General features: G+C 55.3%; 2 protein-coding genes across 6 annotated transcripts; one reads left to right on the top strand and one right to left on the bottom strand.

The window, feature by feature from the left end:
- The first annotated feature begins 3,958 nt into the window (after positions 1-3,958).
- On the top strand, positions 3,959-12,977 carry KCNJ9 (potassium inwardly rectifying channel subfamily J member 9). Of its 3 annotated transcripts, none has more exons than XM_003937925.4 (3): positions 3,959-4,149; positions 6,366-7,323; positions 9,930-12,977. In XM_003937925.4, exons 2-3 carry the CDS (start codon positions 6,474-6,476, stop codon positions 10,259-10,261), a joined length of 1,182 nt encoding a protein of 393 aa, XP_003937974.1. In that variant the 5' UTR covers positions 3,959-4,149; positions 6,366-6,473; the 3' UTR covers positions 10,262-12,977. The 3 variants fall into 3 exon arrangements, with proteins under 3 accessions (XP_003937974.1, XP_039315935.1, XP_074246260.1); XM_039460001.2 differs by having other exon boundaries at positions 6,357-7,323; XM_074390159.1 differs by lacking the exon at positions 3,959-4,149 and adding an exon at positions 4,343-5,348 and having other exon boundaries at positions 6,357-7,323.
- Positions 12,978-13,745: 768 nt separating this feature from the next.
- IGSF8 (immunoglobulin superfamily member 8) lies at positions 13,746-21,419 on the bottom strand. Of its 3 annotated transcripts, none has more exons than XM_003937927.4 (7): positions 21,122-21,419; positions 17,569-17,946; positions 16,423-16,884; positions 15,311-15,718; positions 14,671-15,084; positions 14,215-14,345; positions 13,746-14,035 (listed from the first exon to the last, which is right to left on the bottom strand). In XM_003937927.4, the coding sequence occupies exons 1-6, from the start codon at positions 21,183-21,185 to the stop codon at positions 14,230-14,232; spliced, it is 1,842 nt and encodes a 613-aa protein (XP_003937976.1). In that variant the 5' UTR covers positions 21,186-21,419; the 3' UTR covers positions 13,746-14,035; positions 14,215-14,229. The 3 variants fall into 3 exon arrangements, with proteins under 3 accessions (XP_003937976.1, XP_003937975.1, XP_074246259.1); XM_003937926.4 differs by having other exon boundaries at positions 13,746-14,012; XM_074390158.1 differs by having other exon boundaries at positions 13,746-14,345.
- Between the last annotated feature and the right edge of the window lie 741 nt (positions 21,420-22,160).

Here is a 22,160-nt window from a genome sequence, read left to right as displayed (position 1 = left end):
TCCGCTCTGCATTTTCTAGGGCTCCATCCCACATGAACTTATACAAATTTTTACAATCAACCGGACCGGCCTCCCTGCTCCACGAAACTCACACCCTCAGCCGTCTCGTATCTTCCCCATCATGCTTCCTCTTCTACTTGCAAGCCTTTGCACAAGATGTCTCATGATCTTGCTCAGGGAATCCTCCCCAGATTGGCTGATCTCGGGGATGCCGCAAAGGCACCTGCTGACGGGGCAAGTTGAGGAGGGCTGAACTGCATTCGGCCTGCCAATTCCTCCACTCGGCTCAGAGCTGTCTGCTGGAGGAAGGGAACCTTTTATTTTCTCCCCAAAGTATCATCTGTTCCCTGTTCTCCAAGTGACGTGCCACAGTAGGCTCTTTCTAAACTGTTTTTCTATTTTGCCCTATGGTTCCTTTTTTTTTTTTTTTTTTTTTTTTTTTTGAGACAGGATCTCTGTCACCCAGGCTGGAGTGCAGTGGTGCAATGACAGGTCACTGCATCACTGTGGCCTTGAGCTCCCAGGCTCAGGTGATCCTTCCACCTCAACCTCCAGAGTGGCTGGGACCACATGCATCTTACTACACCCATCTGATTTTTGTATTTTTTGTAGAGACAGGGTTTCACCATGTTGCCCAGGCTGGTCTCCATCTCCTGGGTTTGAGCTATCTTCATGCCTTGGCCTCCCGAAGTGCTGAGATTATAGGTGTAAGCCACCATGCCAGGCCAAAAGCTAGAATCTTGTCTATACTTCTGTGTCCTGGTGCCTAGGAAAACTTTTTTTCTCTTGCCTCAGTTCAAGCTCAATGATAAATAAGGCGCAGAGGTTAGATAACAGGTAAAGCCTAGGAACTGCAGGATCAGCAAATCAGGTGAGGGAGTGGTGGTCTCCTTCCTTGTCAGTAAGGTTAGGTTCAGGGGCATCTGGCTGAGGCGAGGGGCTGTCCGAAATCGCTTCATGGAGGGCCCTGCCAGTGACGCCCCTTTCAGCAAATGGGGCCAGCTCTATGCAAATGTGTTCTTGCCCAGGAGTTTGGTTTCTTCTCTCTGAGCTCTTGGCACAGCAGAACCAACGTGAGCAGCTGCTTGGCAGGACAGAGAAGGGCAGGCTAGCAGTCCCAAGGCTCGGGTGACAGGACCAGGCCCAGGAGACGGGGATGTTGACTGGGGCTTTAACAGCATTCCTGATGCCAATCTCCGGCTGAAAACTCGATATTTCCACTTGGAACAACAAGAAACACCAGCAAGTGAGCTGATGAGAGGGCAGTATGCCGGGAGTGCCCCCTGCAGGCCTCACAGGGTGGTGCCAGGACAGAGGAAGTTGGCACAGGCAGGGTGGGGCTTTCAGGACATCCCTGAGATGATGGTGCTGATGGTGACAGTGAAGATGACCATGAAGAAGACAATGAGGAGAAAGAGGAAGATAGTAGCTAGCATTCACTGAGTACTAACAATGTGTCAGGCAATGCCTTATGTCGTCTTTATGACAACCCCCTAAAAGATGCATAATACAGTTCTTTTTTAGATAGAGAATCTGAGGTTTAAAGAGGTTAAGCAATTGCTCAGGTTCACCCAGCTAGTAGTGGAGAGAAGTGGGCTTTGAACCCAAGTCGTTGCCTCCTGAGCTTACATTATCCAGTACCCACTTTCCCACCTTTCAGTTCATTTCAGGAGCTTCTCGCCCTCTATGTTCATCTCTATGTCTTCCTGCTCCTCTAGTTCATATTTTCTTGATCCAAATTTAAAGGATCTGGAGAAGAAGAGATCCATATCTGGGATCTAATAATGCTGATAACAAAAGCAACAATACCTTGCATTTGTAAACCACTTTCTGCTCTTAATTATTCCCCTGGCAAAAAAATGAACATTAAAATATTTCTATTTCTCCAAATTTTGTTCTGATTTTTATCAGTGTTCCTGAAGTTACCTCTATATAATCATGATCAATGTATGAGAATATTTTCAGGTTCTGCTTTTTCATGTAACAGGGTGTTATATATACATTCACACATTTAAACACAGCAATTATTATGGCTTTATAGTAGCCTATGATATTAATATGCCACATATGTTACATTACTGAGGCAGTGTAACTTTGTGAAAAGAACACGAGGCTGAGGCTAATAACACCAAATGCTGGCAGGAATGTGAAGCAACAGGAACAGGAATTCGTGGCTGATGGGAATGCAAAATGGTACAGCTACTTTGGAAGACAGTGTGACAGTTTCTTTAAAAACTAAGCATACTCTTACCATACAATCCAGGATTCATGCTCCTTGGTATCTACCCAAAGATGAAAACGCGTCCACATGGAAACCACTGATGGATGTTTCTAGCAGCTTTATTCATCATGGCCAAATCTAGAAAGCAACCAAGATATCTTTGAGTAGGTAAACAGATAAATAAACCATGACCATCCTGAAGTGGAATATTATTCAGTGCCAAAAAGAAGTGAACTACAAAGCCATGAAAAGACATGGAGGAAACTTAAAGGTACATTACTAAGTGAAAGAAGCCAATCTGAAATGGCTACGTATTGTACAATTCCAACTATATGACATTCTAGAAAAGGAAATCTATGGAGGCAGGAAAGAGTGAGTGGTTGCCAGGGGTTAGGGAAGCGGGATGGACTAGGCAGAGCATGGAGGATTTCTACAGCAATGAGACTGCTCGGTATTATCCTATAATGGTGGATACACATCATTATACATTTGTCCAAACCCACAGAATGTACAACACCAAGAGTGAAGCCTCATGCCAACTATGGACTTTGGGTGATTCTGATGTCCACGTAGGTTCATCACTTGTCACCAATGTGCCACTCTGGTGGGGGATATTGACAGTGGGAAAGGCTACATGTGTGGGCACAGGGGACATACGAAAAATCTCTGTCTTTCCTCTCAGTTTTGCTCTGAATCTAAAACTACTCTGTAAGAAGTCTTTTTAAAAAATAAAAAATAAAAAGCATGAGGTGATACAGATGTGGGAGTTTGACTCCTATCTCTGTCCAACTCTGTGACATTTGATAAATCACTTAATGTGTCTTAGTTTGAGTTTCCTCATGTATAACTGGGAAAAATAATATCTACCTTATAGAGTTGCCATGGGGATGCAATGAGACCTGTGTCCCGTTCATATCCGATGTTCAATGAATTAGTACCACTAGCCGCTGTGTGTTCATGTGTCTTTCTCCCTCACGGGTTAATGAGCTCCTTGTGAGCAGGGACTTACTCACTCTGTAACCACCCCATCTAATACGCTGCCTGGCACTTGGGCTCTGGAGAAGTTTGCTGAGTGAATAGTTAGTAAGCCCTAACCAAGGCTTTTCTCTCTGGTGGACATTTGGGTTGCTTCTAGGGTTTTTGTTATGGACAAAATACATTTCAAAGCCCTTCGATTTTTTTTTTTCTTCATTTGATCTGCACACACTGTAAAGCAGGCAGGAAGGGACTGTGGCTGGGGGAAGTGAAGTGACTCCTATGGGTCACAATGCAAATCAATGACAATAATTAGAGGTCCTGACCCTGCTTCCCTTCCTTGAGTAGATCCAAAACTAGAGACTGTGATGGGGGGCCTGACCTGAGGGCAGCACCTGCACACGGAGGCCCCTGTTGAAGGTGGTGAGCTGCCAGCTACCAGATGGCCCTCTGAAACCCCAGGGAACCTAACACCTTATTCTCAAATACATGAGGGCTTGTATTTTCCCCTGAGCAAGGAGCTTCTTAGGAAAGAGCCACCACCGTGCCAGCTTTCTCTTTCTTCTTATTCTTCTTTTTTTTTTTTTTTTTCCTATGAGGGGATGAGGAGCCAAGCTCTGAGTTGTCCAGAAGGAGGGACTTTGGCTAAAAATAGCTATGGCGTGTGGTTTGGATCAACCCCTAGTGGTACCCAGGACTGGGGAGGGGAGGGGGGGATGCTCTGGAGCTGTCGCCAGACTGGTTGCCATGGAAACGAGAGAGGAGCAGGGGAGCCTGGGAAGTAGGGATGACACAGATAGCAAGTCCTAGTCAGAGCTGCCGCTACATTTAGGAGAAACAGCAGTGTCTGCGGCTCCCACCCGTCAAGGGGGCCCGTGGGGGGGGCGGTGTCAGGGGCATGGACGCCACCCCCCAGGGGTTTCTGCTGCCGGCTACTCTCCTCTCCACGTGCTGTGAGTTGAGTTGCGGGGGACTTGGGGTTTGGGCCTCTATTTCCAAGGCAAGTGGGGGTTTGGGAGGTGCTGGTTTTTGGGGGAGTTTTGACCAGGTCTCTCCTTCCAAAAAATGAGCCACCTTAGTCCCCAGCTCTCTCGGGGGAGGAGGGGCCCAGGAAAAGTGGTACTGCAATCTTCTGCAAAGGGGTCATAGCATGCACAAGAAATGAGGAGGAGTAGGTTGGAGGAACTGAAATTCTTGGAGGGAAGATGCAGAAATCAAGTCCTTGATCTTGGGATAGAGGTAACAATTTCACACTTTTCCTTCCCCTGAGAAAAATGCAGCCCCCCACTCAGGAAACCAAAGTAAGCTTTACCTAGATCCCTGGGGCAACGGAGAGTGAGAGTTCTGGGGGTGATCAGACACTGGGGTCCTTTCCCCATCCCTGGGCAGAGAGATCCGTCTAAGCAGGCTGACTGGGGGTCAGATTACTAAGACCCTGAGAGAACTTCTGGAAGCCCACCTGAGACTAAGGCTAGGATGAATGAGAGCAGGGTCGTTTTCTGCATGACCTGGAATCTCTGAGCCAGTCAATGCTTACACTTCTTGAGGACATCCTGAGCTTCGGGGAAGAAAAAGGAAGCACATTGTTGGGGGCAGAGGAATCCCTAATCTGTCATTGCCATGGGGCTCTTGGACCCTGCATCCCCTGACTCCATGGAAAGTTTATGCAGGGGGTAACCCTAAGCTCAAAGCCATTTCATTTTGATTTCTCTTCCTGCTCTCTCTATCGCAACACACACACACACACACACACACACACACACACACACACACACACATTCTCCAGAGTGCTGACTGCAGAGCACCTCACCCCAGAACATAAAATGCTGGAGTGCTAGGTTTACAGTCACATATCCAGGCAATTTCTCCCCAGGACCTGGTCAAACATCCAGGCCATCTGTGGTTCCTATGTCACACTCCTCCATCCCCCACCCACTAGCCAGCCCACATTTTCATGGAGTGGGAGGAGAGGATAATTCCCAGGAAAGAGAAGGGAAGGTGGAAGAGTCCCAAATCCTTATTCTAGACCTTTCCCTGTGTGGTCCATATCTCCCAGAAGACCCTGGGTGCTTTGGGAAGGGCTCTGGACCTCTCTCAGAGCAGACTGCAGCTCAGAGAGCTCCTCAGAGGGAAGCATGTGAAGCAAAATCAGGTGGGCTTTGCTTGGAATGTGGGCTTTGGGACATATGGCAGGTGGGGGCGGGGCTGGTGTTAGGATAGTCCATGGGGAGTAAGAGTCTGGAGGAAAAATAACTAGAGGGAGTGGGGAAATAAATGTGGGTGCTTAGTGCTTCACTTGATCTGATTCCATGTGTCTAGTGAAGAATAGAATCCCGGAGGGAAAGAAGCCTAACTCTTGATGAACTCTGGGCTTCCTTTTCCCCAGGTCTGTGTTGATCTGTTTCTTCCAGTTCCCCTCCCCATTTGCAGGCTGTCTCCACTAGGGGAAAAAACTCAAGGGAAATGGGGCTGGCCCAAGAGCAGCAGTGATCGTGGGTAGGCCTCGGGAAGGATCTCCAGTGGGAATTTCCTAATGTTCCTCCCTTGTACACTGGAGGGTTTCCACTGACTTTCCACGGCTTTCATTTCTTTCTCCTTTGAAAGCGAGTTAAGGGGAGGGGGTGGAGTGAGTGAGATCCGAGGAGGGAAGAATGGGAGAGACTGTGTGTCAATCTTGGGGTGAACTTCAAAACAGCCTGCGAGGAGAGCCCTTGGTGGCTGGACGGGCAACAGCTGGGGAAGGACTGGTGGAAGTGCTTAGGGCAGTGATTTCAGGACATCACTAGAGGGATCTGGGCCCGGGTCTTTGGCCCCCGGGCTGCCCGTGAGGTGCTGCACACCCCAGCTGGAGGTGATGGCACCAAGATCCCTGATACCTCCTTCCCACATGAAATAACGCACCTGAGCTGGATAGGGTTGTGCGAGTTCCACATGAAAATGAAAACGGCGTGGAACTCGCACAGTCCTACCCAGTTCAGGTGCGTTATTCCATCCGAGCCTCACAACGTTCCGAGCCTGGGGGGCAGTCAGGGCTGAATGTGTTATTCCCAGAAATAGAGGCCGGGAGACAAGAAGGGACCCCCAGGGCCGGGTGCTGGCCCTGCTGTCCCGCGCCTCCCCATCTCCCGCGGGGCCGCTCATTCCGCAAACCTTTATTAAGCCCCTCCAGGACCCCCGACGCCGCCGAGGCGCCCCGCGACGCGCGGCGGGTGGCGGCTGCCCGGGCCCCGGGCGCCGCTCTCCAGGCGCCCGCCCCGCTCGCCCTGACGCGGCCGCCATGGCGCAGGAGAACGCGGCCTTCTCGCCCGGGCCGGAGGAGCCGCCGCGGCGCCGCGGCCGCCAGCGCTACGTGGAGAAGGACGGCCGGTGCAACGTGCAGCAGGGCAACGTGCGCGAGACGTACCGCTACCTGACCGACCTGTTCACCACGCTGGTGGACCTGCAGTGGCGCCTCAGCCTGCTCTTCTTCGTGCTGGCCTACGCGCTCACCTGGCTCTTCTTCGGCGCCATCTGGTGGCTCATCGCCTACGGCCGCGGCGACCTGGAGCACCTGGAGGACACCGCGTGGACGCCGTGCGTCAACAACCTCAACGGCTTCGTGGCCGCCTTCCTCTTCTCCATCGAGACGGAGACCACCATCGGCTACGGGCACCGCGTCATCACCGACCAGTGCCCCGAGGGCATCGTGCTGCTGCTGCTGCAGGCCATCCTGGGCTCCATGGTGAACGCCTTCATGGTGGGCTGCATGTTCGTCAAGATCTCGCAGCCCAACAAGCGCGCCGCCACGCTGGTCTTCTCCTCGCACGCCGTGGTGTCGCTGCGCGACGGGCGCCTCTGCCTCATGTTCCGCGTGGGCGACCTGCGCTCCTCGCACATCGTGGAGGCCTCCATCCGCGCCAAGCTCATCCGCTCGCGCCAGACGCTGGAGGGCGAGTTCATCCCGCTGCACCAGACCGACCTCAGCGTGGGCTTCGACACGGGCGACGACCGCCTCTTCCTCGTCTCGCCGCTGGTCATCAGCCACGAGATCGACGCCGCCAGCCCCTTCTGGGAGGCGTCGCGCCGCGCCCTCGAGAGGGACGACTTCGAGATCGTCGTCATCCTCGAGGGCATGGTGGAGGCCACGGGTGCGAGCGGGCCCGGAGAAGGGAGCGGGGCTTGGCTGCGGGTGGGCAGGGCGGAGGAAGGCAGGGGCGAGACGGGAGGTGGGGAGGATGGATGGAAGGGCTAGTGCAGGATGAGAGAGCGGGGTGAGACCGGGGTGGGGGTGGGGGTGGAACCGAGTCACTGCTGAAGGCCAAGAGAAAGCTTGGAGGAATTCTCCGAAATGGCACTGGCGTGGGGCCCTGGGCCCAGAGGAATGTGTCACTTGGAATAGGGAGAGTAATAATAGCTAGCGCCTGCCCAGTACTCACCCTGTGTCATGCGCGGTTCCAAAGCACTGTCCACCTCTGAGTTCACTTAATCCTCACAAGAACCCTCTGACGGTAACTTCTCGTTATTGCGCTCACTTTTCGGAGACGCGATTGCTCCAATGAGAAGTTAAGGGAATTGTCCACTTTCCTAAGCCAGCAAGTGGCCATGCCTGGATTGGACACAGGCAATGTGGCTTCCATGTTTAGACGTCCCGAGTTGGAAGGAGGGGTTAGGTTCAGGAGTTCTCGCACTGCAGCCAGGTTCAGGCCCCTGGAATTTGACGGTGAAGATTTTTCCATGGCCTGAGTTATTTCTAGGCTGGCGCTTGAGGGGAGCTTAATATCTGGTCTCACTTCTGCCTCGGTTTCCCGGTTCATCCATTTCCACTGACAAGGGACATAGATGATGTTACCATTTCTAGCCCTTTTCCAAAAGGAACTGGCAACTCATCTGTGATGTCAGTAAGTCCAACCCAGATCTACACAGTGAAGGCTTTGGGAACAGGTGGAGAAAGACCAGTGCTATAGGAGTTGCAGATGAGGTTACTTAGGACTTGAGAACTAGGGGGGATGGAGGAGGGCGAGGAAACTGCGGGTGGAGAACCAAAGGCCCACTAGGGGGCGCCGCAGTCCCTGCCACTGACGCCCGAGCTGCTGATGCTCCTACCGGCTTCGCGGACAGGCTGCTGCCTTCAGATCCTTTCCCTGGCCCCTTTGCGCTGGCCCCCCCGCCCCGCTTCACATCCCAACCCCAGCTCCCCCTCACTGTTCCGCATTGCTACTTCACCCCGACTCTTTACCCTTCCCCCACTCACCCCGTTCCCTTTCCTCTCTCTCTCTCTCTCCGGCTGTCACTCCTTTTTAGCCAGCATCTCAGGCAGGCCCCTCTGGGGGCAAGTTCCTGCCCTGCCAGCTGTCTTTTCTCTCTATACCCCGAGCCCTGCCCGCTCCTCCTCGAAGCCCTTCTCCCCCCAGTGTCCCTATGCCTCTTTTTCCTCTCTCCCACTGCATACTTCCTGTTCCAGCCTCACCGCAGAATACGAATGTCTCAGGGCCAGGCTTTGCGAGCTGACAGCCACCCTCTGGTTAGCTGATGTCCACTCTTCTGTTTCCCCTTGTTCCGAGATGGATGCGGGTTGGGGGAAAGACCCTGTGGCAGGAGGACAATGACCCTCCCTGAGGGATGCACGAACCCAACAAGAAGACAGGACACAGGCCCGGGGCAGGGAGGCCCAGGACAGAAGAGATAGGAATGGGACTCTGTCTGTTTTTTCTAGAGAGATAAAGCTGGAAAGGATGGTAATATTTTGGGTGAGACAGTCAGGATTCAAAACGCTTTTGAAAAGCCAGAATAATGAGCCAAAACCCAACAAGATGACATTTAAAAGGAATAAATATAAAATTCTACATTTAGGCTTTTAAAAAAAATCACTTATGTAAGCACAGCATGGAAGAGCACTGGTGAAAAAAGAACTGGGTGTTTTAGTTGGCTACAGGCTTGATGTCGTCGCAATGTGATGCAGCCTCCAAAGTGATTATGTAATGTTATCCTGGGCCCTATTTGTGAACACATCATGGCCAGAACAGAGAGATGGTGTGCCCTCTCTTATGCATGGAGCAGGCCACAGTTGGAAAATTCACTGCACTCAAAATGCTTCAGGGCCCTCCTTGGCCATTCTGGCTTGTAATCAAAAAGGTAGAATTTTGGAAAACCAGTTCAAATGAGAAATCGTGGAGGAAGCCAGGGATGTTAAGTCAAGAAGAGAAAACTTGAGGGAACCTGAGGCTCCTGTTTTCAGATTTTCAAAGGACTGTAAAGTGGGAGGGGAATGAAGCCAAGGGGTGGAAACCCCAGGAGACAGGTTTTAGCTCTGTATAAAGAACAACCCAGCCATGAGAGCTATCACACAAAGGGGTGCGCCCTCTCTGAGCTGTCAGTCCTGAGAGGCAGTCAAGTACAAGCTAGGTGCCCACTGTTAGAAATGCTCCTTTAGGGATCCCTGTGTGGAGTGAGAAGTTGAACTAGATGATCCCTAAGGTTTGTTTCAAGGTTAAGCTTTTTTGATTGGCATCACCAAATGACAGGAGGGGATAAAAGAGCTGGAGATTAAGAGGAGTTGGGGCAAATGGAGACGGGGCAAGGGAACTGGGTAAGAACAGGAGCTAGGGAGGGGGAGAAAATGGACCGGACCAAAGGGAAGCGGGAGCCCTTAGGGAAGGAATAGAAGGGAGGGTGCTGGGAGCAGGGCTGTGGAATGAGAGCCAGGGAAGAGAAGCGTGGAGCCGGGATCCCCCCTGACCCGTGCCCCTCCCCTCAGGAATGACATGCCAAGCTCGGAGCTCCTACCTGGTAGACGAGGTGCTGTGGGGCCACCGCTTCACGTCAGTGCTGACCCTGGAGGACGGCTTCTATGAGGTGGACTATGCCAGCTTTCATGAGACCTTTGAGGTGCCCACACCTTCGTGCAGTGCTCGAGAGCTGGCAGAGGCTGCAGCCCGCCTTGATGCCCATCTCTACTGGTCCATCCCCAGCCGCTTGGATGAGAAGGTGGAGGAGGAAGGGGCAGGGGAGGGGGCGGGGGGGGAAGCTGGGGCTGACAAGGAGCAGAATGGCTGCCTGCCACCCCCAGAGACTGAGTCCAAGGTGTGACCAGCTTCCTCTGAACCACTGTGGCAGACCAGGGGCCAGACACAGGTACATGGGGAACTGCATCTCAGAGGTGGAGGAGAAGGAGGAGGTAGGCAAAGCCCCTGGAAATGTGCTAAAGTTGGAAAGTCCCCGCCCCCCAGAACCTCAAGTCTAGGATCTAGTATGGAAGGGAGGGGTCCTGATTTCAGGGAAATGGAGGGTGGGGCCAGGTGAACTTACCAGTCTGTGTTTGACCTTCGCATTTGTTCATGAGTGGATGGATGGACAGAAGGATGGACTTTTGGGGGTTGGATGGGAAGATGGTGGCGGATAAAGACAGCTGATAGATACATACATGGACCAATAGACAGTTGGTCCACTCAGGGCTGCCACTAACTGGTAGAACACCTCTGTGCAAATTTTAAAAAGGCACCCTTTTCCTCCAGACAGATACAGCCCCAAACCAGGGTACATGGCCTGGGGAGCAGAGTGTAGGATGGATTGCAGTCCCTGCTCACCTCTTCTGCCAGCCTCCCCACACATGGCACAACTGTCCAGCGACAGGGTAGGCCAAGCTGAAGCGAAGGAGAAAGGAGCTGGAGCAAGATGGCCACGTGAGGAGGGTGCCCTTCCAGCTCCACCCTCACCGGGACGAAGGGTTGCAAGGGGGCTCAGCAAGGTGCGAATGACCTTAGTCCTCAGGTTCAGGGAAGCAGGCAGAGGGGGTAGATGCCTGAGCTGGGGCCCTGGACAAAGGCCTGGGAAAGAAAAACCAGGGGTGGCTATATTCTGACAGTGGAGTGAGATCTTACAGGTATCCCACACAAGCAGGAAGAGAGAGAGAGTTTCTGAGGAGGAAGGGCCAGGAGAGAGATCTGGAAAGTGGGTTCACTAGAGCTGGGATGCAGGGAGCCCCTGGGAAAGCAGTTTGGTTCTGGGGCACAGTCATTCACATCACTGATTGGGTGCCATGTGGGGTGGACATTCAAAAACCTGGTTCCTGTCCTCAAAATAAGGGGCACCTGCGAAATCAGAGGAATCTACCTGTGGCAGCTGAACAAGGGATAATTCAAACTGACCACCTGTGCAGTTGCGCGGAAGGTGGGAGAGTGTGGGTGAGTGTGGGTGATCAGAAGGCTGGGGCCGGTGTAAGGCGTAGGGAATACGTAAGTCAGCAGTTAGAAACCTTCAGTGTGCATCGGAGTGAACCGGAGGGCTTGTTAAAACACCAGTTTTTGGACTCCACTCCCAGGGATTCTAACTCAATAGGTGGGGACCCAAAATTTTCATTTCTAAGAAGTCCCCGGGTCATGCTGCTGCTGCTGCTGTACTGGGGACCACACTTTGAGAACCTGGGCTCTAAGCAAAGAGGTCATAGCAGGAGACGGGGCATGGAAGCTGAAGAGAAGCCGAGAAGAAGCTGAGGATCCTCACAGGAGCAGACAGAGACATGTGGAGGGTGGGGTTTGACATGTGGGAAAGGGGCCCTAAGTCTAGGCTGAAGAGTTTAACTTTGGGCCCAGGAACTCAGCCATCAGTGGAAACAGGGCAGCAACAAGTAGAAGGGGTGTCTGGAAGCTGAGCAGGCCAGACAGAGAGATGAAGCCATCAGAAGGACTTGAGGGGATTCCTGGGGAGGTTGGGGGAGGGGGAGAGGTGGAGCAGGAAGGGTTTTTGGGGCAAAGGACAGAACCCCTTGTAGGGCTAAAGGCAGGATTGAATGTGGGAGAAAATCTGAGAGAAGCGATAGGAATCGGAACATCTGGAGGTGACTGCAGCCTGCTGTCAGCCCAGCTGGGCCAAGGGGTCCCAAAGATGCATATTCTCACCCCACCTCCACCTGCCTCATGGTCGCATCCCAGTCACCAGCGCAGCTTCCTGGATGGTGAGGGAGAACAATGGCAAGATGAGAGGGGCAGAGGGGACCTGAAGCTGGTGCCCTGGAGAAAAGCATAGGCCGAGGAGAGCCCACCCTGGGACAGCACCGCCTCCCACGCAGCAGCTCTGGCCCAGGAAGGACCTCCTCCCTTAGCCCTGACCACACTCCACTCCTGCCCTTTCAGAAGTCTAAGTCCCCTGGGGAAAGCACTCCAGTCTTCTCTGCTCCAGGTTGGGCAGCCGGGGTCCTATGAGGCACAGCCACGGTCCTGTGGGTCCTCTGGAAGCAAGAAAGGGGGCCAAGGAGGGAGCCTAGGCAGCTTGGGTGCACTCAGAAAGGACCCAAGTCCCAGTCTCTTCCTTTCAGTCAAAGCATGGACATCTTTGCCTCAGGTCACAGGGCCACCGGGGTCCCGTCATCAAAGATGAGATTCCTGAACCCTGGCATCAGCTGGTTCCCTAAGAACAGACGTTGGAGTGGGAAATGGGATTCATATGGGTTTCAGTAAAACAGGGGAGTCTGGACAAGACAGGGTGGGCTACTTTGTATCCACATACACGCACTCACACAGAAGCCAACCCACTGCAATTGGACAAGCAAAGAAACTGAGGCTGGAAAGGCCCCTCCTGCCCCCTGAAGTCACAGAGACCCTGCCACACCTCTCCTTGCCACTGTCACCACTCAGGGCACCACTGTATAGTGTGACAAGTCAGGAGACCTAGGTCCCAGTCCTGACACTGTCACTAATTAGCTCTATGACTCTGGGCAAATCACATCTCTGGGCCTCAGTTTCCTCATCTGTAAAAATGACACTTAGCAAACTCGTAATGCTCAATAAATGTTTAAATAACAATGGAAGGAGGCCTACTGGATGCCTCTTAAGGTGCCGTGCAGGTAAGAATTTTAGGATCAGAGAATCCTTAGGCAAGAAAATTCATGAAATTCCTGGGGCACTGGAGGAGAGGTGAAGCTGAAGGGTGGGAGGGAGGAAACCCCAGGGTGTGTACAGGCAGGTGAGGCAAGTATATGCGGGTGTAGCGGGTATATGCGGGCAGTGGGTATGTGCAGGCACTGAGTAGATACGGGTGCAATGACCCTAGGGACACACAAGCCTTCCCGTGACTGCCTGTTGTCCCAGTCTGAGTATCAGCTGTGTGCTGAGGCTTCTGTTCTGCTGCTGTCAGTCAGAAGGAACAAGAATTGCCGCCCCAGGGCCTAGTGGGAGGAGTCAGGTCCAAGACTAGCCTGACCAGGAGAAGGAGAGGGGAAGACTGGGCTGAAGTCTGGGGAGCTCAGAAAAGACCCTGCTCCTGGAAGCCCATGCCCTATAACATGGGAGAAGCTGGGAAGGGGGGACCACAGGCAGCTGGAACCTGCCCTCTATACTTCCCTCCCCAAGCAGGAGTCCAATCAGGCACTGCCTCAGCACTGACAGTTCAGGCAGCAGATGGAACCCAGGTGTCCCCTCCTGGGGTGGGTGGCATGGCCCACGGAGGCCAGATGGTGTTTGTGGTGGGAAGAGAGGCCTGGGTCGTTTAGAATAGGTTGTCAACCCCCAACCACCTCCCTGCTACACACCCTGAGCCTTTTACAGTCTCATGGTAGGGAAGACACAGTCAAGCCTACTTTTTATAAAACAAGTTTATTCACATTTTAGAAAAACTAATTCCAGGACAGGGAATGGTCTCCCTATATAGGATACCTATGAGATCAAGAACAGAAGGCCAGAGGGAGGGCTTGGGAGGGAAGGAGTGAGAAAGGGGAGCCGTGTCTCCTATTCTGGGTGGGGGGAGGTCAAATAAATTAAAGGAAGGGTGGACACAGGGAGAGGGTGTCCAGGCAACCAGAGGAGGGCTTGGAGCTGGGCTGGAAGACAGTCAACACCTGCAAGACCTGAAAAGGGCGCCCGGCGTGGGCTAAGGACACAGAGCCCTGAGTGAAGGGGGCTCCCTCCTAGCTCCCACCCCTTAACAGAGCCCTGTTGATCTGAGCTGCCTCCTCCTCCGCCAGGTGGGGCCTGGGAGGGAGCAGCCTGGTTCAGGACTTGGAGGTGGAGGCCCAATGGAGACAAGGTCGGGGGGTTCTTTTCCCTCACCTTGGGAGTGAGAGATCACCGTTTTCGAAGCCTCTTCATGAAGCAGCAAGTGATGGTACCGAGGACAGTGGCACCAGTGACCAGGGCCACTGCTGTACCCACCAGCAGAGGCACAAATAGGGTATCCAGGGCTGGGGGAGAGAGGATGACTGTTCAAAAGGATGCCATCATCCTCCACCCATCCCACATGCCTCCAGAACTTTCCCCATCAAGTTCTCTGGCCCCACCTCCTCCATTCAGACTTCCCTATCCCTGCCCGCAGCCTGTCCCTCAGCATGCAAGTCAGCAGCAACCACAGAGGACCCTACACAGGTGGACACTGCAGGGCTGGAAGCTGGATATGTTGAGACTTTATGTGACATGATATGGAGGAGAAAGACAGTGGCAGGAGGGTCAGAAGATGGGCAGGGGCCAGATGGGAGGCAGAGTGAGGAGGGTGGAGGGGGTGCCACTCACCATGCATGTAGGGGTAGACTGTGACAGGTCCTGAGCGGGCACTGCCCGCTTGGTACCAGCTGTAGTCAGCGTGCTGCACCCAGGCGCTGGGGGCGCAGTGGTACACACCTTCATCCTCAGGCCCCAAGCTGTGTAGTCTCAGCCGATGGCTTCGGGGCCCCACCAGCTCCACACTGACAGGGCCTCCTCCAGGCCGGACTCCCAGCTCTGCCACACCATCCTGGCCCACGCCACCCACCAGCTGGGCAGGGACAGAGCTGAGCTCTCCGTCCTCTGATCGCTCCACCCACCAGCTGGCGGCCAGCCGCAGTCCTGGGGGTCCACCCCGCACAGAGATGTTGCACAGCAGGGAGGCAGTCTCCCCCCGGTACACTGTGCCTCCTGCTAGCCACGCCACAGCCTCCAGCACCACACCTGCAGAACACAGGACATGGGGCCAGACGGGGCAGAGCCAGGGAGCATGGGGTGAGGGCTGCTGCCAAGCACCGCCCCAGGAAACTCAGGGTATTCCCACCATATTGGTAGAAGAAGAGCATGAGGTGCGGCATGCAAGCAGCTGATAGAAGGGAGGGGACGTGGAAACAGAAGGAAAATGGGTCTACAATCCTTGAACCCTGTCCAGGGCCCAGCCCCGTCTCACCTTCCTCCCGCACGTGCACAGGGAGAGGCCGGGAACGGGCACTGGCTGCTTCACGAAGCCGGGTCCCAGACCCGCGAACATAGGCTTTGGCGAGGCAGCGGTAGGTGCCCGCATCACCAGGCCTGGCAGCCTCCAGCCGTAGCCGGTATGTTCTGGATGCCACCTTCTCCATGGCGATGTGTCGGCCCTCATAGCCAGGGCCCAGGCTGCCCACACCTTCTGTGTCTAGCTGGGCTACCAGGCGGCCAGGCCCCGGTGCCCCCGCAGGTGCCATCTCCCAACCCACAGAGTACGCAGCATGACGGCCTGCGGGGGGGAGTGCCCCTGACACATTGCACAGCAGTTCCAAGGGCTCCCCTGGGCCAATCCGATGTTCGCCAGGCCCCACAGTCACTGCCAGCTGGCTGGCTGAAACACAGAAAGGGGAAGAGGTGTCACAGAGGCAGGAGGGGACAAGAGGCACCTGATTCCCCAACTTTGTGTTTTCTTTTTTTCTTTTTTTTTTTTTTTTTTTTTTTTTTTTGAGACGGAGTTTCGCCCTTGTTACCCAGGCTGGAGTGCAATGGCGCGATCTCGGCTCACCGCAACCTCCACCTCCTGGGCTCAGGCAATTCTCCTGCCTCAGCCTCCTGAGTAGCTGGGATTACAGGCACGTGCCACCATGCCCAGCTAATTTTTTGCACTTTTAGTAGAGACGGGGTTTCACCATATTGACCAGGATGGTCTTGATCTCTCGACCTCGTGATCCACCCGCCTCGGCCTCCCAAAGTGCTGGGATTACAGGCTTGAGCCACCGCGCCCGGCCCAACTTTGTGTTTTCTCCTTGACAGCAGCAGCTTCAAAGCTTCCTGTCTGCCCCTCACTGGGTATGACCATCTTTCTACTCGGGGGCTTGAACCCCACCCCTCAGCCATGGCCCTCCTAAGTCTATAATCAATCACTGAGCAGAGAAAACTCATCAAGGGCAGAGTGGGAAGCAATACTAACAGGGCTGCTCACTCTAGAAGATGAGTTCCTTGGAGTCAGACGACGGCTATCCAGTACCCCCTGTGGCCACAGTGCCCACCAGACTACTGTCCCTCCCAGCTCCCACAGTGGGATGTGGCACTTACACAGCGTCTGCACGTCCACGTGGGCCAGGACAGTCCTTTTCTCTGCAATCTGGGCCCAGCTGCCATCAGGATCCTGAATCCACTCAGCGGCAGTGCAGTGGTAGGTTCCTGCGTCCCCTGCCTGGGCACCTCCTACTACCATGCGGTACCGATCACTCCCTTCCTTACCCAGACGAAGCTCCCCTGCGGCCAGTCGCTCAGCATAGGGAGCTCCGGCCTCCACGGCCAAGTCTGACCGGATTCCCACCACTTCCTGCAGAGTTGCTCGCCCAACTGGCACCTCAGGCACAGATCGCCCAAAGGACACTGCCAGGTGCGTGTGCTTCTGTGTGCTTGTCCTCGCTAGGCAGCCCAGTGCCAGCTCCTGCCCCTCATGCACCGTCAGGCGTGGGGGTGAGGTTGGGGCCTGGCGGCCTCGGGGTCCTGGGGGGGCAGCAGACACCTGTAGGACATCTGGAAGAACTGGAGAGAACAGCTGGAGTCAGGGAGGGCTGGGAGCCGGCAGCCCTTGTTACTTTTCCTGTGTACGGCCTATCTCCCTAAATAGACTGTGAGCTCCCAGAGGGCAAAGACTGCATGTTGTATTATTTCTTCTGTAACTCAGTGGTGCCAAGCTCAGTGCTGGGCATATCACAGGCACTCAATAAATACTTGCTGAATTTCAAAGAACCAGCCCATTGCCTACTCACCCTTACGTTTAAGACTGACCCCTGTTTGAAATACCAAGAAAAGTGGCTTTGTCTTCCTTCTTCAGGAGACAAAGAACCTTAAGAGAGTGAGAATGTCACATGGTCTAACTCCTTCCCTAACTACGCTCTTTCCCAGATCTGGGTCCTGTACTGTCCAGGAGTAGAGTCTATTCACCCCATCAGTCTTCCTCATTCTTGGGAATGGAAAGGGGACTGGATGGCTCTTCTTCCAGAAGGGGGCTTGATATGATCAGAAGAGCACTGGCCTGGAGTGAGGAAATCTGGGTTTGAGTCCCACACCAGCCACTGAGTTATTGGGTGACTTTGCACAAGTCACTGAACCTCTTTGGACATAGAGTTCCTTGGCTGTAAAACCTAAGGGGCAGTTAGATGGGTCACTTGTGTCCCTCCTGCCTTGAGACGGTGTGTGGCCCCACCCCGTTCCAGGGCCTGGTACCTCTCAGCTCCACCTTGCTGCTGTAGCTGCCCAGGTAGCGGCTATCAGTGGAGGGGGTGTGGCACTCATAAATGCCAGCATCCTGGACCTGCAGGCGGGCAATCTTGAGCACCACGGCATCCCCTTGTAGGCGCTGCACCTGCACCTCACCCGCCAGCACTCGGGGCTTGAAGATCGCATAGGAGAACTGGGCATCCTTCGTACTGACGATACTGAGAGGAGTATCCGGGGCCTCGGGCCTGTACAGGAACCACTCAAAGTTCTGCTGGGCAGGGCCCTCGTATTCAGTCACATTGCAGGAGATGGAGACAGCTGTTCCAGCCACGCGGTACAAGGGCCCCTCGGGGACCAGCACCTCCCGGGCCCAGCATCCCATTCCTGTAGGGAAAGGCAAAAGGAGTTGAAGATGCCTGGTGCCCCATTCTATGCCCTCTGCCACAAGCACCATTCTTGACTTCTGCCTAGAAAAGGAAAGGAGACCTGGGAAAGTTGGTCCACAGCTTGGACCCTGTTCTGAGAACAGGAAACAGAGGTTGGGATATAAGACACCTGGGTCTCGAGGAGGTGGTGTGGGCCCAGGATTGCCTTGGCACCCAGATGCATCCCATTTCTGGCAGACTAGAAGCAGAGCGCCTGAAGGCAGAAAGGAGTACATCTGATTCCTGACCTAACCAGGCCTTGGTTCCAACTCAACCTTGATCTGTCCCTGCCATTCACCTACCTCCATGTCTACCATTCCTTCCTCCTGGTCAGGGGAGGCTTCTGGCTGGGGGATTCTGAGACTACATGTCCCCTCCTTTGCTTGAGGGGAGCTGGCAGTCTTGCTCAGAAGGGCTAGTTGGCTCAGCTGGGTCACCTGGGCCAGACAATGGAGCCAGTGGCCCTAGCTGGAAAGGGCACAGACCCAGTCAGTTCTCACCACACAATGCCCTCCCCCCTCCAGCTGTGCCATGAGCTCACTGCTTCTCTCACCCTGCAGGGCTGCCCAGGGAGCTGGGGCTTCTGGGGGAAGATCCAGACTCTGCCCTGGCACTGGGGGCAGAAGATCCCCTCCTCCAGTGCCTACCAACCTTCCTGGCTAGCCCAGCAGACACACAAGGCGCCTGCCCCAGTTCCTTAACAAAGCATTCATTTGCATATGGTATGCATTCATTTACATATATGGCTCTCTTTCTATAGAGAGGCACTAAATCACCAACTGCCCCTTCTCCTCTCTCCCTTCAGAAAGGCCAAAGCTCTCTTCTTCAGCCTATTCCACCCCTATGCCCAACCCTACCCCAGCAGATACTCCTGGCGGCCTTGGAGGGCTGCGTTCCTCCCTTCTCTCCTTCCAGAGCTCCCACTAGATAAGATCACAGAACCTCAGAAGGTAAGGAGAGCTAGGCCACTCCTCCCCACCTCTCCCCATTTTACAGATGAGAAAGGTAAGGCAGGAAAAGTATAATATCTAAGCCAAGATCCTGCTCTCCCTAGGCGGCTTCCACACACTCCTCCAGAGGGGCAAAACCAGGGAAGAAGATGGGGCAACTCCAAGGTCAGGCCTGAAGGGACTGACCTCACCAACCAGAGTGTCACTTTTAGGTCTCTCAGGGAGATACCCATAGCTTTCTGTAGGGGCTAGAGGAAAATACCCAGGAGTCTGAGGTCAAACTCTGCCCGCCAGCTTCTCTAGAACGGCTCCTCCGAACTTCCCCACCCCTGCTGCTGGGCTCCTAGCCCCTTCCTTCTTCCTCTGGCTGAGTCACAAGGAGAACTCATGGTCTGTTGATAGGGGCACAGACTGGGAGTCAGGAAGTAGGATTCCAGCACCATCCCCATGCCCAGCTGTGTGGCCTGGGATCCAGTCTCCTTCTCTCCCAGGCCTCAGTTTCCACACTGGAGGTGAACTAAGAGCTCCAGCTCTGACCATGAATGAGTGAGTGTGTATGTGACTCAGGAGAGACCTGCCTCAGGCCAGGCAAGTTTCATAATCAGGGTGATGGTAGAGACAGCCAAGCTGACACCTTCCCTGGCTGCCTCCGGGCGGGCTGCTCAGAAGGCCCCCTCCCATCTTCCTGGCTCCACAACTGCTGATGTTTGGAGATCCCCATGGGAAAGTCACCCCACAGCCTTAGGAAATCAGTTGCCACACAGCTCTCTCTTCCCTCCTCTGTATTAGTCACAGCAAGGAAAGGGAGAGCAAAGAGGCCTGCTTTGGAATCAGATCTGTGTTCAAATCATAGCCCCAATACTCACTAAATGTGCTCTCTGGGGCAAGTTACTTCATTTTCCTCATTTGTGAAATGAACGTAAGGTTCCCAAGAGCAGTGGGTGCTCAGACCTCTGCGTGTTCCTCTTTCAACCACAGGCCAGCATTTCCCTGTCTCCCTGGGCTCCTCCCTGCTCCATGCTGCCCACTGGGGAAAACACACCAAGTGCTAGGCAACCAGGCCCCACAGCACCTTCCTCTCTGTACATTCTGCTGTTATCTGCCCAGGGACCAAGGAGAGGACTCATGGTAGCCCTGCAGGGCCCAGGGACCTGCAGCAGGGAAGGCTTTGCTTGGTGCCACTGTGGAGCTCCGGTCTAGAAACAGGCAGCTGGGGCTACCTTCAGCCTCTGCCTTGATGACAACAGCTCTTAAGTCACCATCCCCACCCCCACACTTCACTCTCATTTCAAGGGCTTCTGTCTCATCAACATCTGTACTGGCAGTTTCACTGTCCCCACACCACACTCTCTCCCAGACCACCGCCTACAGGGAGCCCTCCAGTTCAGGCAAAAACAATTCCACTGTCATTACTCCCATGCATCCATGCAAGGTTGGCCCAGAACAGCCCACCATGAACACCACCACAGCAGACACAAGGTGCTTGGAGATCCCAGGATCAGTCTCCACAGAACCTGGTTTCTCCTGAGCCAAGGAAGCTGGAACTAAGCAGTTGTGAAAATTGATGGGTGGCTGCAGAGCCAAGTGTCACTTGGGAGAGAGCAAGAAGGGCAAAGAGGGACCCAGCCCAGGGTGGAGATGGGGGCGAGAGAGGGAACCGTCCCCAGCCTCAGCTGATGAAGTGTGTGGAGCGCAACTGGGGGAGACTTACTTCAAAGATCGTGGGCAGAAGTGGCCTCTGGGCCCCCAGCCAACTCTGGGGCAATTACGAAGCTGGGCAGGCACTGCCCACGCAGGGCGCGCACCCAGGGCCAGGCCTAGAGCTGAGTGTGGGGCAAAAAGGAGTTGCAGCATTTGGTGCACCGACCCCAGGGCGTGGGTATACTAGCTAAGAAGACGGACCTGCCCCAGGAGGCTACGCAGTGCCCGGGGGAGCACCTTAGTGGGTCCTCCCTGTGCCCCAGTCCCTGGCTGAGAGCTGGGGATCCTGCACTCTTCCCAAGACTGGCTCGGCGGGCAGCCACAAAGCGCAGCTGCCTGCCGTCCCGGGGAGGCTGGAGGCACCCATAACGGAGAAGGAGGATGTGAGGAGCCCCGAAAAGCTCGGGAGGCAGGTTGGTCTGGGTGCTGGGCGGCAGGCACCTGCCCGGCGGGGCCGGGAACCGGAACTGGGGCCTGGCTTACCTAGCATTAGCAGCAGCAGCAGCGGCAGCGACGGCGGCAGCAGCGTGGCCCTGAGGGCGCCCATCCTGCGCGGCCAGCTCTGGGGAGGCTCCGGGGGGTGGTGCAGGTTCTGGGGGACCGGAGGGGCCGGGGGCGCATGCCCAGCTGGGGGGCAGGAAGCGGGGCAGCAAGGCGTGGGTGCGCCGAGCTAGCTGAGCGGGAGCTGCCGAATCCCCTCCCTCCGCCCCTCCCGTTGTTTTCCCTCCAGCCGTTGGCAGTTCTGAGACCATTCTCGCCCCGGCCCCCCCTTCGCCGGCCCGCCCTGGCCCCGCCCCGGCCCCGCCCCTTCCCCCGCCCCGGGCAGGCCCGCCCCGCCCCGCCCCAGACCCAGCCCTGGCCCTGCCCGCCCCACCCCGCCAGACTCCGGCCTTTGCTCCGCACCTGGCCCCGGCCCCGCCCCTCCTCTCTAGACTCACCTTTGCCTCTTATCGAGTCCCAGCCCCGCCCCTGCCCCGCCCCGCCCCGCCCCGCCCCTCAAGACTCCAGCCCTGGCTCCGCCCCGAGCCCCGGCCCAGCCCCAGTTCCGGCCCCTCTCCCGCCCCGCCCCACCAGGACTACAGTCGGACTTTAATCCTGGCTCCGCCCCGGGCCCCGGCCCCGCTCCAGTCCCAAGCCCCGCCCCCTCCCCGTCCCACCAGGGCTAACGTCAGCCTCCAATCATGGCTCCGCCCAGGACCCCGGCCTTGCCCCGCCCCCGGCCCTGGCTCCGCCCCAGGCCCCCGCACTGGAGAGCTAACTGCACTCGGCTCATTGAAATTCCCACCCACCCTGGCACAGAGCACACCCGACCCCGCACCTGCCAGCCTTTCCTGGAGAATTGGGTGCAGGTGCCCTGGGATTGGCGAGGTGACTGTGGCCACGCATTTAGAATTCAGTTATTTGCTCTCTGCCACAGTCCTGGCTGCAAACCCTGCAGGGGTGGGCAGAACCCAGGAGTTCCCGAACGCGAAGGGTTTGAGCTGAAGGGCACTTCTGGGATCCAGAAGGTCACTGGAGACCT

Source organism: Saimiri boliviensis, chromosome 19 (genome assembly GCF_048565385.1).
Source record: "Saimiri boliviensis isolate mSaiBol1 chromosome 19, mSaiBol1.pri, whole genome shotgun sequence".
Classification (NCBI taxonomy): Eukaryota; Metazoa; Chordata; class Mammalia; order Primates; family Cebidae; genus Saimiri; species Saimiri boliviensis.
The sequence above is the reverse complement of the archived record's forward strand: the minus strand, read 5'-3'. Positions and strand labels throughout refer to the sequence as shown.

What these genes read in the sequence shown, in the direction of transcription:
- IGSF8 (XM_074390158.1), bottom strand. Translation starts at nt 21,185, where the DNA reads ATGGGCGCCCTCAGGGCCACGCTGCTGCCGCCGTCGCTGCCGCTGCTG. An exon ending in CAGCAAGGTGGAGCTGAGAG is followed by an intron (nt 16,885 to 17,568) that starts GTACCAGGCCCT and finishes TGTTCTCTCCAG; the next exon opens with TTCTTCCAGATGTCCTACAG. An exon ending in CGTGGACGTGCAGACGCTGT is followed by an intron (nt 15,719 to 16,422) that starts GTAAGTGCCACA and finishes TCTGTGTTTCAG; the next exon opens with CCAGCCAGCTGGCAGTGACT.
- KCNJ9 (XM_003937925.4), top strand. Translation starts at nt 6,474, where the DNA reads ATGGCGCAGGAGAACGCGGCCTTCTCGCCCGGGCCGGAGGAGCCGCCG. An exon ending in GGGCATGGTGGAGGCCACGG is followed by an intron (nt 7,324 to 9,929) that starts GTGCGAGCGGGC and finishes CCCTCCCCTCAG; the next exon opens with GAATGACATGCCAAGCTCGG.